The sequence below is a fragment of the Scylla paramamosain genome, chromosome 30 (genome assembly GCF_035594125.1).
Source record: "Scylla paramamosain isolate STU-SP2022 chromosome 30, ASM3559412v1, whole genome shotgun sequence".
Lineage (NCBI taxonomy): Eukaryota > Metazoa > Arthropoda > Malacostraca > Decapoda > Portunidae > Scylla > Scylla paramamosain.
The window spans coordinates 7,540,447-7,556,614 of record NC_087180.1 but is presented as its reverse complement, the minus strand read 5'-3'; the positions used below and the strand labels follow the sequence as shown (position 1 = coordinate 7,556,614).

At 45.3% G+C, this 16,168-nt stretch overlaps 1 protein-coding gene across 2 annotated transcripts in view; it reads right to left on the bottom strand.

The window, feature by feature from the left end:
- LOC135116217 (homeobox protein ARX-like) overlaps window positions 1-16,168 on the bottom strand; it is a 41,895-nt gene that overhangs the window by 11,394 nt on the left and 14,333 nt on the right. The window contains exons 2-3 of one of the 2 annotated variants that reach the window (XM_064033564.1): window positions 9,357-9,484; window positions 7,823-7,960 (exon numbers count right to left, since the gene is read on the bottom strand). In XM_064033564.1, coding sequence (XP_063889634.1) covers window positions 7,823-7,960; window positions 9,357-9,484 — 266 coding nt within the window. The remainder of the gene's footprint in view (window positions 1-7,822; window positions 7,961-9,356; window positions 9,485-16,168) is intronic. The other variant, XM_064033566.1, reaches the window with a different exon arrangement.

The window sequence follows — 16,168 nt, the reverse complement described above, 5'->3', positions numbered from 1 at the left end:
AGGGTGGAGTGGAATGCAATTACTTCATTGAGAGCAAAGTGAGTTACTGGTGATTAGAAAATGATTGTGACTGTTGAGTTTCCCATTAGTCCTCAAAACACCGGCCTGCCCCACACACGACAATACAAATCCCCTCACAAAGGACCACCTCCCCGCCCTCTCCCTCCCCTCTCCCACACTCTCCCTTTCCCCTCTTACCTCCCTCTACGCTCCTCACCTTCTCTGCCTCCTGCTACTCTTCTCATTTTCCTCTCTTAAATCATCTGTTCTCCTCTTATATTCTGTCATCGTATTATCTATTTCTTTTTTTAGTTTTCCATCTCCTTTTCCATTTTATCCCATTTCCTTCTTGTTTCCTATCTCTTTTTTTTCTTTTCCCTCTCCCTCTCCTTTCTCCTTTTTACCTACCACTCCGTTCATCTACGTTTCCTTGCTGTTTCCTCCCTCATCTCTCCTTTGCTGTCACATTTTCCATTATTTACTTTCCTCTCCCTGCTCTCTCTCTCTCTCTCTCTCTCTCTCTCTCTCTCTCTCTCTCTCTCTCTCTCTCTCTCTCTCTCTCTCTCTCTCTGTCTCTCCAAGTTTCCCTTTTGCTCCCCTGACTCCTGTGTTTCTCTTCTCTCACATCTTCCTGTTACTTTTCCTCCACGTTTTCTTTTCCTCCTCTCTCTTTTTCCCTCCTTCTCTTCCTTCTCTCCGTTTCTCCTCCTCTGTTATTGTAATAGTGACTTCAATCATGGCTCTTCTTTTTGTGTTTTTTGTAGTAGTAGTAGTAGTAGTAGTAGTAGTAGTAGTAGTAGTAGTAGCAGTAGTAGTAGTAGTAGTAGTAGTAGTAGTAGTAGTAGTAGTAGTAGTAGTAGTAGTAGTAGTAGTTGTTGTTGTTGTTGTTGTTGTTGTTGTTGTTGTTGTTGTTTTCTCTCTCTCTCTCTCTCTCTCTCTCTCTCTCTCTCTCTCTTCAGTTTATGTAATTAGATTATTATTATTTCTCCTTATTTTTACTAATTGCTACGCTTCCCATCACACCCTTCTTTAATTCTTCTCCTGCTCTTCTTACTCATCCGCCTCTTCCTCTCCCTATACTCCTTCAGTATTTTGCTAACACCAGCCTCACTTCCGCTTCTCTCCCCTCCTCCTCCTCTTCCTCCTCCTCTTCCTCCTTCTCCTTCCCCCTTTGTTTGGACACATGACCAGGTGCTGAATATTAGGAAGAGGAGGAGGAGGAGGAGAAGGAGGAGGAGGAGGAGGAGGAGGAGGAGGAGGAGGAGGAGGAGGAGGAGGAGGAGGAGGAGGAGAACCAAGATGCGGAACGGGACACAAGAGAGAGAGAGAGAGAGAGATACAACATACCTACCTACTCATCTACTCACCTACTTACATACAGACACACAGACATAGAGTAAGACGGACAAAGAAACAAAAGGAAAGAAGGAAAGATAAGAGATATAATAGATAAAGATGTCCTTTCCATAGCGGGCATCAGAGCAGGAGGATGAGGAGGAGGAGGAGGAAGAAGAAGAGGAGGAAGTGAGGAAGTAGAGAAGGAGGGAGAGGAAGGAGGAAGGGAAGGAGATGACAATGGAGTGAAGCATCCCACAATAGCAGAGTCATGTCAAGGAGGAGGAGGAAGAAGAAGAGGAGGAGGAGGAGGAGGAGGAGGAGGCGGGGCAGAAGGCAGTACTCCTTCGTGGGCAGTCGTGTCGTCGCCGTATGATAACGCCTCTCGTCTCTTTTATCCCGGCGGACATTCATAACGAGTCGTCGGGTCCTATTTCTTCATTCTTCTCCTCCACTTAAGAGAATAATGCGTCCTCTTTGATACGGCCTTGGCTCTTTCATTACTCGGCCATTAGCGCCTCTTTTCACTGTGTTCTTTATTTTCGGTAAAAACCTTTGCAATTAACCACTCCAAGTCTCAGGACCGAAACAATGCGACCGAAATGAGATGCGGGACAGATGTGAAGGGATCGCCGATTACAGTTCGACGTCCCCTCCCCCCTTAAGGCTCATATCGCCCAGCCCCTCTCCCGGATTTCCACCCCTCCGTCCCCTCACTCCCAAGGCCCAGTTTCCCTCTTCATGTTCTCTCCCTAAAGTTAACCGGTGCAAGATTCTCTTCCTCTCTCCCTCTCTTTCTCTGCCTCTCTCTCCCTCTCTCTCTTCCTTCCTCCCCCTTCCTCTCCCCTTCCTCTCAACCTGTGACGTCCCCCCATAACGTCCCACTCTTCTTCTTTCTCCTCCTCTTATCTTCTTCCTTTTCATCCCCTCCTTCTCCTCCCACTTATCTCCTTCCTTATTCTTCCTTTCCCTTTCTTAGTCTCTATTTCCTCCACTCATTCATCACCTCTTTACATCCTCACTTCTCCGGCCTCTTCTAGCTTTACATCTCCCTCCCTCTCTTTCCGCCCTACATACCTCTTTCTCTCCTCTCCCACCCTTCCACTCTCACTCTCCCACTCTCCCTGCTGCCACTGCACACTCCCGATAGCGATCAAGTCAAGGGCCCTTCGCTCTCAAATCCTCGGCGTGACACAAAGAATTGATAAATATAATTATGTCAAATTTAGGGTTCATTATGGGCTCTTGTAACCCTCCGGCCCGCTGGCTCTCAATGTGGCTCGCTGGCGTCACATCGATTAGCATAGTCCCCAAAAGACCCTCCCCCTAACTCACCCTTTTCTTCCCCTCGCTTCTCTAAAAGACGAAAATTTGTGTTCTAGGATAATAATTCTCATCCGCCTCGTCTGCGTGGTGGGTCTCGCCGTCCTCGTCACCGCCGCGAGGTTGTGGTGGTGAGTGATGTGATCTGCTGAGACTTGCTGCTGTTGATTTGGTGCTGGTTATGGTTCCCTGGTGACTGTGAGGACGAGGCGGACGATGAAGAGGAGAAAGTGTCCGTTTATTGAATGTTGTCGCTCATGTTTTAATTTTGATGCTCTTAATTTTGCTATTGGTATTTGTTTCATGGAGGCTGCAAGGACGAGGACGAAAAGGGCGAGGACGAAGAGGACGAAGATAAGGAGAAGGTGACGGAATGTTATCACTCATGTTTTAGTTGTGTTGCTCTTAACTCACCGAACTTGTCTTTACTGAAGCAAATTTAAAACATGTGAGGCAGTAATACGAATTCTTGGTGGTAATGTAGTAATAATGACAATAATAACCACATCTGAGTTTCTACTTGGACTAACTAATGTTCAGTGTACTCACCTAGCTTTCCGTTTGTTTGTATGAAGCAACTCAACTATTTTATCTTTGCGGGGAATCAAATTTGCTATCGTTGACAATGAGAAAGAACACTACGTACATTCCCCACCAGCACCATCACACCATCACTACACCACCCTCATACACCCCTACACCCACCTAGCCTCCATTCGCTTTTTGTGTACCACGCCACTCAGCCACACGCCCTCTCACTGCCACCATACGTCCTGACATGCACCTTGACGCACCTCGGATTCCCTTGCACAGCGTCCAGTGACCTGGACGCCGAGTCACCAGTTGCATCACTCAGATCCACAACAGCCTAGATTACTTCACCTCACTTTCCTGGTCTTCTAGCGCCGTACGTAGATAGAGTGGATCGCTAGATAAATAAAATATAAAAAAAAAGATAGATAGACCATAACTTCGGGATTCACTTGACAAATACTAACGTTTCAGAAGTACAAGGCATAAAGTGAAATTAGTATTATGTTCAGTTATGATTCAAACAAAGTAATATTTTCGGTTAGAATCTGCAGAGTAAATAAATTTCTAAACCATTGACAGAATCCACCTGCCAACCGTGTATACAACCTCGCCAACCCTTCAGTATTCCCCATCTGATCTCTCTATACCCCTCACAGCAACACCAAACCTCTCCCTCTCTACCCCTCACAGCACCTCAACCTCTCCTTCCACACCTCTTATAACTTGTTCAGCTCTTCAGCCACTCCTCCCTCAAAGCATTCCAACCCTTCAGTCCCTTCCTACATGCCCTCACAGCATCCCAGCTTCTCACAGCGCCCGTCAAGTACACCACAGCAGTCAGTCAGTCAGGCCACGGCAGGCACCCCCCACCGTATCCCTAACCAGAGTGACAATTACATCACATTGTCTGAGCGTCAATGGCAATAAATAGGGCGCGATTAATCTATAAATAGCCCGTAATTAATGGGGAGTAATTTGCCGCCGCTCACTCCTCCTCTCCCTCCCTGGGCCGGCCTGGGAATCAAAAGCACGAGGGGTAATCTTCACCTTAGCGTTCGCTCAGTGATTTTAATTCTTTCCGTGCTTCTCCCGCGCCGCCAGAGGGACCTATCCGCCAGCCAGGGAGGCAGCGGACCCTGAGCCTTGGGATTAAGTGGACAGAGGATCATTTTTAGGCACATATTCCAGCCAGGTCCCTCTATCCTCGACGACCCAAGTCTCCTAATATTTTCTTCGATTTCCTCAGCCCCTTCCCCCGCCGGCAAATTGCAGTGTATCGGAATAGAGCCATTTAGAACTGTTTCCGGCCCGCGTCTTGAGTGTGTGGGGCCTCGCGGAGGGAGAGGCGTAGGAGGCGTTGGAGGACGGAACAGCACAGGGACGAGGACGGAATGGGAGATGATGGAAGCGAAGCAAGACACTGATACAAGGACAGTGGCAAGGGACAGTGTGCGAAAGGAAAGGAAAGGAAAGGAAAGGCAAGGCAAGGCAAGGAAAGGAAGGAAGGAAGGATTATACAAAGGTCAAGAGGGACGCGGCGAATGCATGAGAAGGGAATAAGAAAAAATAAAAAAGAGAGAGAAGATGAAAGGATGAATAAGAAACGAGAGGAAATGACGGGCAAGGAGAGGAAGGGAAATTAAAACCCAAGCAAAGAGATAAGTGGAAGACACCGGGAAACATATTTTGAATCCTCACTTTGTGATTAAAGGAAAAAAGAAAACAAAACAAAACAAAAGTATTCATAGCAGCTGTAATTACTCTTGGTATACTGTAACTCTTATGTATCATTCTATGTATACTCTGGTGCTTTCTATGTATGTTCTGCATCCTAACCCGCCACCACCACCACCACCACCACCACCACCACCACCACCACCCACCACCACCACCACCACTGCAGGAAATAGAAAAGTCTTCCCTAACCTGAGCAGTTAATACTTTCCACATATAGTTTATTTCATAGACATAAACAGTCAGACCAACTCCCGAACGCAGCGTTAAAATACCACGTCATTTATCCTCACGTAAATCCAGTATATCCTTCAGCTTATGGGAGACACAAAGGAACACAAATGGAGAACAAACACACCCCTCGCCCTTCATGAATCTGCAGTGTCAAGCTAAACAGTTTAATCTAAAGAAAGAGATGCAGGAAACCAGAGGCGAAGGTGCAGATGTTGTCGTTTCATTGCAGCAGCGGAGAAGGAAACACGGGAAGGAATGCGGCGTCATTTCTCGTAAAAAAAAATAAACAAATAAATAAATAAAAGGAGAAGGAAAAGGGAGAAAAGGAGCAGGAAACTAAGAATCGAAAGGGGGAGGAAGAAAATGAGGAGGAGAAGGAAGAGAAGGAAGAGAAGAGAAAGACGACTATGACGAAAAGGAAGAGGAGAAGGAGAACAATGACGAAAGAGGAAGAGGAAAAGGACTACGAAGAGGAGATCAGAGAGAAGAGAAAGAGAACAGGAAGAAGGGACGAAGGTGCAGAGAGAGAGAGAGAGAGAGAGAGAGAGAGAGAGAGAGAGAGAGAGAGAGAGAGAGAGGCACGAGGAGGCAGGAGAGTTGTGGGGGTGGAAGGGTTGTGTGGGTGTGGAGGGGGCGGTGTGGAGGAGGGGTGGAGTTAGGGCGGGGGGAGGGGGTGGAGCGTGCTCGGGGACTTCACGGCAAAACGACTCGTGATGAAAGGCTACAATTGGGATAATTCACTGCTAATCTGTGCCCAATTCAGAGTCTGCTGTGACACGCGACTCCCTCCCCTGCTGCTGCTGCTGCTGCTGCTGATGCCACTGCCTGAAGCGTCTCTCTCTCTCTCTCTCTCTCTCTCTCTCTCTCTCTCTCTCTCTCTCTCTCTCTCTCTCTCTATCCTCATTTTCGTTCTCATTCCGTCGTTTCCAGATCTCTCTCTCTCTCTCTCTCTCTCTCTCTCTCTCTCTCTCTCTCTCTCTCTCTCTCTCTCTCTCTCTCTCTCTCTCTTCCCAGCTTTTCGATCAATCAGACGGAATGACAAACGCTAAACAAGTCTCTAAACTCTGATTCGTTGAGCAGTTTAGTCACGGTGAAGAGCCCGCGCCCTGCATACTGATGTGTGTGTGTGTGTGTGTGTGTGTGTGTGTGTGTGTGTGTGTGTGTGTGTGTGTGTGTGTGTGTGTGTTTTTCCGACTTCCATCATCAGTAGTCTGGTTTGTACCCTCACTGTGTCACCTTCCCTCACCACCACCACCACCACCACCACCATCACCACCACCACAGCCACTACCGCCAGCGTCACCATGCAGGACAGACAAAGGCAGTGCCGCTGGGGTGCCAAAGGGCTGCCTATGACACCTGTCCTCCCCTTGTGACTCTCTTTTGTTCTTCCAGGCTTTTGTTTGCCTCCGCTTGGCCTGTTTTGTTTCCGTGGATTCCAATTGGCTCGTGCGATCGTGCGCCAGCCAATCACGTGCCGCGGAAGGTTCATGGACGCCGCCTTTCTTTTCTTTTTCATCCCTTTTCTTTATTCCCCCCTTTTCTTTTTTGTTGGAATAAGATAAAATAATACTGACGATGATAATAATAATGACCATCCCTCCTGAGTGAGGCGAAAGAGAATGGAAGTGAACTCAACACTTCGGGAAAAAATAAGAAAGAAAAAAAAAGAAAGTCGAGAGGACGAAAAATGTGAGATAAAACAATAGGTAGTAAGAAAATAATATATAATAAAAAGCCTGACAATGAGCTGCAAGAGTCCACGAGTGAGTGCATCAGTGAGAGGGAGAGGTGAGAGGCCGAGTGACAAAAGAACAGTCGGTGGGTGGAGACACGAAACAGAGGAGGGAGAGAAAGATGAGTAGGAGGGAGCGGAAGAGGAGGAGAAGGAGGAGAGGAAAGAGAGAGAGCAGAGTGGAGGAGGAGTACGAGGCGTGGAGACTGTTAAGTGGAGGAGAAGAGGCGCGGTAATGGAGGAATTAACAATACATTCGGGTCACAATAAGGGAGATGCGAGGCGGCCCTGGAGGGAGGCGATTGTTGCCCGCCTCCCTCGCTGTGTCGACGCCTTTATTGTGCTTTTGTGGCGCCGCGTGTGAGGACAATGTAGGTATTAATTGATACGGGCTAGACAGAGAGAGAGAGAGAGAGAGAGAGAGAGAGAGAGAGAGAGAGAGAGAGAGAGAGAGAGAGAGAGAGATGAACATATACTTACATACATGGAAATAAACAGACAAATCACATGGAGATAAACAAAGAAAGATAAAATAGACAGATTATATTGAAGTGTTCACCAATTAAAGCTTACAAATTATACATCTGAACACTTAATAAGCAAAACACACCACCACCCTACGCCATTAACGCCACCCATAAATCTATGAACCATATTCTGAAACACTTCCGCGCCGCACCTCTACTACTTTCAAGTGGCTCTGGTTGAGTTTGCACGGGTTTTTAAGGATCTTTTTTTTCATGAATCTAGTGACAGATTTACAAATTTTCTTCATTATTAACAGGAAAAACACTCTTGAGAATACGACTAATTATTTCTGTGGCGCTTCAAAATAGTCGTGGCGTGAGAGCAAAGCGTTTATGAATACTGGTCACTATTACTAACACTAAGGAAGAACTAAACAAGCGGAACTCAAGGAAGACTCACCTGCACGCGCGCCTCGGATAGGTCAAGCCTCATAGCCAGCTCCTCGCGAGTAAACACATCCGGGTACTGGGTTTTCTCAAAGGCTCGCTCCAGTTGGTGCAGCTGGTACGTGGTGAAGGTAGTGCGGGAGCGGCGGACCTGAAGAGGGAGGAGGAGTATTTGGAGGAACTGTGTACGGTAAGGTGTATAGGAAGGAGTGTATTAAATGAGAGATGAGTATTCGTTGATTTAGGAGAGAAGAAAGGTGATAGTGGGGACTGAACAATTAAGAATAGTGAAAAATGGTGTACGTTTAGGCGAAATTCAAGAACTGAAAACAAATGCGTGTGTTAAAAGGTAGATATGAGAGTTCGTTGGTTTAGGAGAGAGGAACGTAGATAGTGCATGGGGAGCAAGAAAAGAAGCATGATGAAATAGTGTACAACAAGGCGAAATATAGGAAAGATCTGTAAGTGAGTGTGTTAAGGGAGAGATAAGATGCCGTTTGTTTAAAAGAGAGGAAAGAGATAATGGGTAGCAAAAAAAAAGTATTGTATTATGATAAGGTGAAACATAGGAAAGACCTGAAAGAAGAGTGCGTTAAAAGAGCGTGGGAGAGATGCATAATAGAGAAGTAAGGAAAGAAAGGGATGTGAAGGAAAGAGGGTAAGATGCAACAAAGAGAAAGTGGCGAGAGGATAAGAACATTAAGGTTAAGTCGGTTTATTGGGTGAAGGAGAGAAAAGAAAATGGAGGCAAGACGATGGAGGAAAGGATAAAGGCGTAAACATTTTAGAAGTAAAAGTTATATAAAGTAAAGAAGAAGAGAGGAAAGTAAGCACGAGGCAAGTGATACAGAATAGAGAGAGTATGAAATTACGGAAGATTAAATGATCGGAAAAAAAAAAAGAAAACTTATGTTAAACAGTTGAATAATTCATTAAATTTTGTTGTGCAAGCTCAGGTAACCAGGTGTTCCCTCACCAGCACCAGCAGCAGCAGCAGCAGTAATCATTCATGAAGTGATGCTGAGCTACTGGCGATTATGTTACATTTTTCACATAAAACTAAGGTCGCCTTCACTAGTCAGTCAGTTTCAAGCATTTGGTATGGTAACAGTCTTGTTCTCCTCACGCTCTGCACTCCACACTGCCTCGATGGGACAGCAAGACGCCATGGCAAGAAAATAACTGAATACATGTAAATTTTGTCACAAGCCGAGCACGTGTGAATATTGAAATATTTTTGGCTTTTCTTTAAGATTTTGTTTCTAAGGTTTTGACTTGGATTTTTAATATTTCTTTTAAGAATTTGTTGGTCTTCCTAAAATTCTTCTCGGAAAAATTATTAAAGAAACTTGCCTTTATTATTTCGTTTCAATGTAGAATTTCTTTTATGAAATTGGTCTTAGAAACCATTTTTTTTTTTTTTCTTGTCGTTTATTGATAATTTCATCATGACCTCATTCGAGCGGTGTATTTTGTGCTTGGCAAACAGACAGACAGACGGACTAGTGAAGGAGTCCCTGTCAACGGGTCACAGCGGGTGTCCTTACAGGCCTCACCTTGCGGGGCTTCTCCGAGTCGAAGGGATCAGTGTGTTGGTCATGGCACTCTGGGGACGTGGCCAGGTCACCCTCGGCCTTCGGCGACACCTCAGGGCTGCCCACGCTGGCAGTCGATTCTGAAACAACCAATGAAGCACAGGTGAAGACACGTGTTGTGCAAATTATGAATGTAACTTTTCCTTTACCAACTCTCTTATGTGATAGTTCTCTCTCTCTCTCTCTCTCTCTCTCTCTCTCTCTCTCTCTCTCTCTCTCTCTCTCTCTCTCTCTCTCTCTCTCTCTCTCTCTCTCTCTCTCTCTCTGTTAAATATGTCTTGTGAATCCCTCACTGATATAGAATAGTTAAAAAGATAAATAATTAGGTATTAATTGTGAAAAATAGTGATAATAAAAGTAATAATAATAATAATAATAATAATAATAATAATAATAATAATAATAATAATAATAATAATAATAAACAATGTTGATAATAGCAGCAAAAATAATGGCAATAAGAATAGCAATAAATAAACCAATAAACAATAATGGTTGGCTTATTCTTCAAAACACATCTAACCGGTGCCTTGAAATCATTATTACATGGAAATGAAGATTTTTTTTCTTAAATACGCACCTTTTTTGAAGACCATTGTTACTTGGTATCTAGTATTTATCTTCGACTGAGCGGGAAGCGACGGGGACTTGAGGGAACCACGCAACATTGCGAGTTACGAGGGCTGGGCAGGATTGAGTAATTTGTGTTGCATCATAGCGAGGCTGAGTGATGTACAGCGGCGAGGAAGAGGAGGAGGAAGAGGAAAAGAAAGAAAAAAATGTGGGCAGCGACTGGCGAGGAGAGGGAACGCTGTTGGCGGTGAGGGTAGGGCGGCTTGGCTTATCGAGAGGGCAGGTGTGTGTGTGTGTGTGTGTGTGTGTGTGTGTGTGTGTGTGTGTGTGTGTGTGTGTGGCGGTAAGGAGTATAGGACATGGATCTTTTCGTTAGGTAAATACGTGCGTAACCTTATACCGGAGACCGAAAGGAGCAAGCAGGTGCGTCAAATACGAGATACAAGACCAGCGAAGATGTGAACCCCGAAATGAGCGCAACGGAGAGGAGACAGCGGTGGTCTGCTCGCGTAAGAACACACTGAGATACCACTCGATTTTTGGCTCCACCGGTTTGTGGGTATGGAGAGGCAGAGACCAGAGAGGATCCTTTGGGAGAGGCGGCGAGGCGGGCATAGCGTCGGAGGGCAGAGCGGGGGAGCGGGGCAAGGCAGAGAGGCTGGGCAAGGTTGGGCGAGGCGGACCGGGCAGCGCGGTGGGCGAGCGGTTACACACCTCCCGCCTCAGTAATCCTCCATTTGGCGCCCAGCGTAGCGTGAGTTGATGGCGGATGACGCTAAGCCGCACAGAGGTGTCGGCAGGGTGAGCACCGCCACATACCCTCACCCGCCAGGCCGTACTCCACTCCCAGGCAGTCACACCCAGGCCATACCCGTACCAAAGCAGTCACACCCTTGCTCCAGACAGTCATACCCAGCCCCCAGACACAGCCAGGAACAATACCCGCATTCTCGCCCACTCAGTTATACTCATCCTGGCAGGCACATCCTCACCCATAGATGATAGCTACACGCCAAGGTATTCACGTCTCTATTCGCCTTTATTAAAAAGCATAGCTTTGTTAGTTATCTACGCAGCCACGCCTTCGTCCCGGCCACACACACACACACACACACACATACGGCAGCTGTACATCAGTGTTCGAATCATGAGGACTATATTTTTGTTGTCCCTTTTTATGTTAGTACACGAATACTACAAATTATATTGCCTCTTTTCCTCTTCCTTTTCATATTTCTTTTGTCCTCCCCATACTACTACCACCACCACTACTACTACAATTATCACTCAACGCAACATCAACAGTCACTCACGCACCCCAGTACTATCGACACCACACACCCAGAGCACTGTATCAGGTCAGCACTCACGAGAACACAAAGCACAGGAGAGAAAACACGCATCACGATCACGATTCCTCAGCTTCCCTATAATCCGACGCGACAAAGGACCGTTGAGCAGCGATTTGTTGATCTCGCCCCCACCCCCAAGAGCCGCACGTCGAGGCCACGAGATCCAGGACTGTAACACCGCTGCCTGACGCGATAGGCGGAGAGGAAGGCGTCCAGGAAGGTGGTGTTTTTGTATTGTTCACGTGTTTATGCGTTTCATGAACAGCGGTGAATGTTTCTTGATGGTGTGTGTGTGTGTGTGTGTGTGTGTGTGTGTGTGTGTGTGTTTGGGGGATCTCTGCCCCTTTGTTTGTTTGTGTGCCTATGTCTGTCTCGTATAATTTGAGTTTCTCTGCTTGTTTGTCTCTTTATTTGCGTGTCTCTAATCTTTTGGGCCTCTAATTGTTTGTGTCTCTCTATCCGTCTGTCACTAATCATTTGGGTCTCCCTGTCTGTTTGCCTATCAGTCTGTCTGGCGGTTTCTCATTTTTTGTACTGCACTATAGCTTCACTTTTAGATAAGGAATAAAGAAATCTTTGGCAATTATAGATGGACGACTTATAGTACAGGAGTTACACATTTAAACTAGAACATATATATTTTTTTTTTTCATTTTTATTTTATTGACATTTTTATTTAATTTAATTTTCCTTTATTTTGGAGGGAGAGAAGGGAAAAGGAAAAGGAGGACGCTTTTAACTAAGGATGATTTTGCAACGCCAGGACAAGTCAAGACGATTTGGACACTTTCCGAGGACAAAGTAGCGAAAATTCTTAACAGGTTAGATAAGGAAAAAGTGTAAAATTGTAACTCAGGGAAGATTAGGGAATGCTGTTTTCTGTTCCGGCCGCTCATTTTTCTCTCTCTTCAAAGTTAATGTGGGTACGAGGACCTGAACACACACACACACATACACACACACACACACACACACACACACACACACACACACACACACACACACACCAGAACCTCCAGAACCGGATTCAATGGACTAAGTCAAGCGCAATAGAATCGGATATGACCAATTGGTGCTAGAAAGTAGAGGTTAAGAGTGGGTGAGAGCATATCCTTCCTCCTCCTCCTCCTCCTCCTCCTCCTCCTCCTCCTCCTCCTCCTCCTCCTCCTTCTCCGCCTCCTTCGCCTCACATAATGTTCACCTCAACTAACTTAACATTCTCAAACCCACAGGACTTTTCGCGTCACCTCCATCCATTCCCTGATGCGCGTGAACTCCAGCCTCTTTATAAAGTCCCTGCAAGTTTACGTTAGGCAATAAACACACCTGCAGTTCCGTTTCTTAACGTTATCCGTCACTTTATTCACGGTAATTATTCACAGTCTCCATTTCGATGCGACCTTTCCAGCCTCCCTCGTTCTCTCCCTCACTCATTCACTCAATCACTCACTCAGGCTTCCTAGCGTCAAATTTTTGGTCACGCTCTACCCGAAGGCGCATTTTCTTCCACTTCACCTGCAGACCGTCTTGATCTGAGCCTCCCCGCCCCTCACCGCCCCGTGTGTTAAGATCCCCAGCGGCCACGTTTGAACCACAGGGGGATTCCGGGAACACAAGCGGGAGCACAATGAACAATTAAGTGTAAATACCTTCGTAAATGATGTCTTGAGGGAGGGAGAGAGAGAGAGAGAGAGAGAGAGAGAGAGAGAGAGAGAGAGAGAGAGAGAGAGAGAGAGAGAGAGAGAGAGAGAGGTAGATAAGCTCCTCTGAATGGCACAATTTACCTAAAGAAGACCTGCCCCCTCCCACCCCCCCTACCGGCGGCAATTCAAACCATTTTCTTGTGGGCTTGGAAACCTTTCTTGGGCGAGGAGGATAAGCCAGCGACTCGCCCTTCTAATTTAAATTCCTTGACAAAGAGGAGGCAATAAAATGACAAATTGGCTGATTCTCTGCCAGACTATTACCTTCATTACGATTTTATGGCCATTTCACACTTCTGTTGGCGTGAATTGACATCCAAATTGAAGCTGAGAGAGGACGACTTGAAGAGGGAGCTTGAAATTGAGTCACTTTGAGTCAATTTATGACAATTTGGACTTAATTTGGGCGCGGGATGTTGAGTTGAGGGCATGGGAGGCGGCGTGGTGGGAAGGCGGGAAAGCGCGAGGATGACGTACGTACAGGAAGAGAAAATCAATGTGTAACGATAGGAAGCTGCGATGCCCGTGTGGTTAATGTGGTGGTGGTGGTGGTGGTGGTAGTGGCGGCGGCGGCGGCGGCGGCGACTGTGGTGATGGTGGTGGTAAAGCTGAACATAATGAATCGATTAACTGAGTGATGGAGAAAACTTAAGTAAATTAGGAAGCATCTGATTACTTCCTTCACTTCCTCTTCTTAACTTACACCATTGCATCCCGTCCCTGCATGTTCTAATCCTCTCATTCTTCTCGCTTCTCTCACTCACCCCTGCTCCACCACTCTCCCAGGGGACGTAGCTCTCTTCTGCCCGCCACATCTACCACGCCCGTGCCAGGGACTCTCAGACTTTCCATGCTGTGATCCGTTGAATAATACTGATAGAAACTCGCAGCCACCGCCTGCTGACCATACTGATGCGATCGAATCGATTATATATATAAAAAAAAAAATAAAATAAAAAAAAAAAGAGCCAGAAGAATCTATATGAAAAAAGTGCGTCATAAGAACTTGTGATATGAAAAAAAAAAAAGCGTCAGAAGATTCTATGATATGAAAAAGAGTGTCAGAAAGAATGATGATACGGAAAAGTGCGTCAAAAGAAAGTATAATATGAAAGTGCGTCAAAGGAGTCTACAAATGATCACACTGTCCCTCAGAAGAATACCGTGCCGTGCCGCGAATATCACCGCTCTACAAAAAAAAAAAAAAAAAAAAAAAAAAGTGCACTATTTTCTTTTTTTTTTTAATAATCAATTGCACACACTTGAATCTATATGAGAAAAGACCGAAAAACGAAAAAAAAAAAATCACGAAACATGTAATGTTACGTTGGATGAAAATAAGAATATAAATTGTGACTCGCAAAAATTTATCATAGTAAGTGATGCGCAGGAAAGATGGAACTTGAAAGTGAGTTAATGAGTAAGTGGAAAGTCCGGGAGTTAATTGAAAGTGAGTAGTAAAGTTATAATGAGTAAAGAGGAGGGAAATAACACACCTATTTAATTAATTGCCTTGAAATCTAAACCACAGTAAAGTACAATTAAGTCGTGAGGAATAAAGGAAAAGAAATAACATGACATCTGAATCAATAAGTGAGAAAACCGAAGACACCGTACAATTGATCATAGTAACTGAAATATACCAGTAAAAGTATGAACATTTCTACACGTTTAGCGGTAAAAATACAAAAACACTATAAACATGAAAATAAACAATCTAACCACATAATTGATCACTCACGAAACCCGAAGCATAAAATGAAAAGTTCCCGCAACAAAATAATGATAAGGCAAAGAGGAGGAGTAATAATTCCCTGAAAGCATCTAATTAGTCATAAACCCTAAATAAGTATGAACACCAAATAGAAAAAAAAGAATAAAAAAAAGGGGTCATCAGTCATCACTACAACAAATCCTTGCGGGAGTGATTTAACGAAGACTCCACAAAGAGCCTCGATCGTGCGTTGCCGTAACTAACACCCAATTCACCCTCACCACTTTTGTTTTTATTTTTATTTATTTGCGTCCAGGTTTTAAAACAATTAGTGTCAGGTAACGAACGAGAATAGAAAAAATATATACATACATATCGATGCATATACATGGAAACCTACGTACCTCCACTGGCGGCTGTATAATGTAATCTGAATAACAATTAACTTTGCAATCGAGTTCAGGCCGGGTCGAGAATTACCATTTTGAACGTGATTTTTCCAGCAAATTGTGAAGTGAAAATTGAGTTAATGCGGAAGAAAATAATTCCACCCTTTTTTTTCCCGGCTATACTTTTTTTCCCCCGGCGCGTCTCTTCTTTTCCTTTCCACAAACTGGCGCGAACCAATGAGCGCGGCGGGACTTAGGTTATTGTCAGCCAATCACAGGCCGTCACGCTCCTTTTTAATCAGGTCTTTCATTGCTATGTAAATAAGTGGCAGTAATAATAACTATCGCTTCCCACACCTCCCCTCTCCCGCTCCCCTCTCACTCGCGCTCACCCTCACCACCTCTCCCTCTCCACCACCGCCACGTATTACAGTCATTTTTCCCCCGGTGAACAATAGAGGGAAGCTAAAATTTGACTCTGTGCAGCAACGAATCGCCGCCAATGACGCCCCACAATGCACGAGGCTAATTGGTGTCTGTGTGCGCTTCAATTCAATTAATTACGGATTCCATGAGGCTCCTTTGTTTTGCCGAGGCTGGCGGCCACGGTAAGCTCGTAGCGACCCCCACTCATTACTACCGGGCCTGCGTGTGTGTGTGTGTGTGTGTGTGTGTGTGTGTGTGTGTGTGTGTGTGTGTGTGTGTGTGTGTGTGTGTGTGTGTGTGTGTGTGTGTGTGTGTGTGAGTGAGTGAGTGAGTAAAAGTGAGAAAGAGAGAGAGAGAGAGAGAGAGAGAGAGAGAGAGAGAGAGAGAGAGAGAGAGAGAGAGAGAGAGAGAGAGAGAGAGAGAGAGAGGAATGGGAGATATATATACATACATACACAAATACAAACATACTGTACACGCATACACGGATAGACATACAGATGGACAGACAAACAGGTAAACAGAGGTAAAGAGAAAGAAATGGAAAGAGTAAGACAGAGAGGTGAAAGAAAAGGGGACATACAGAGAGAGAGAGAGAGAGAGAGAG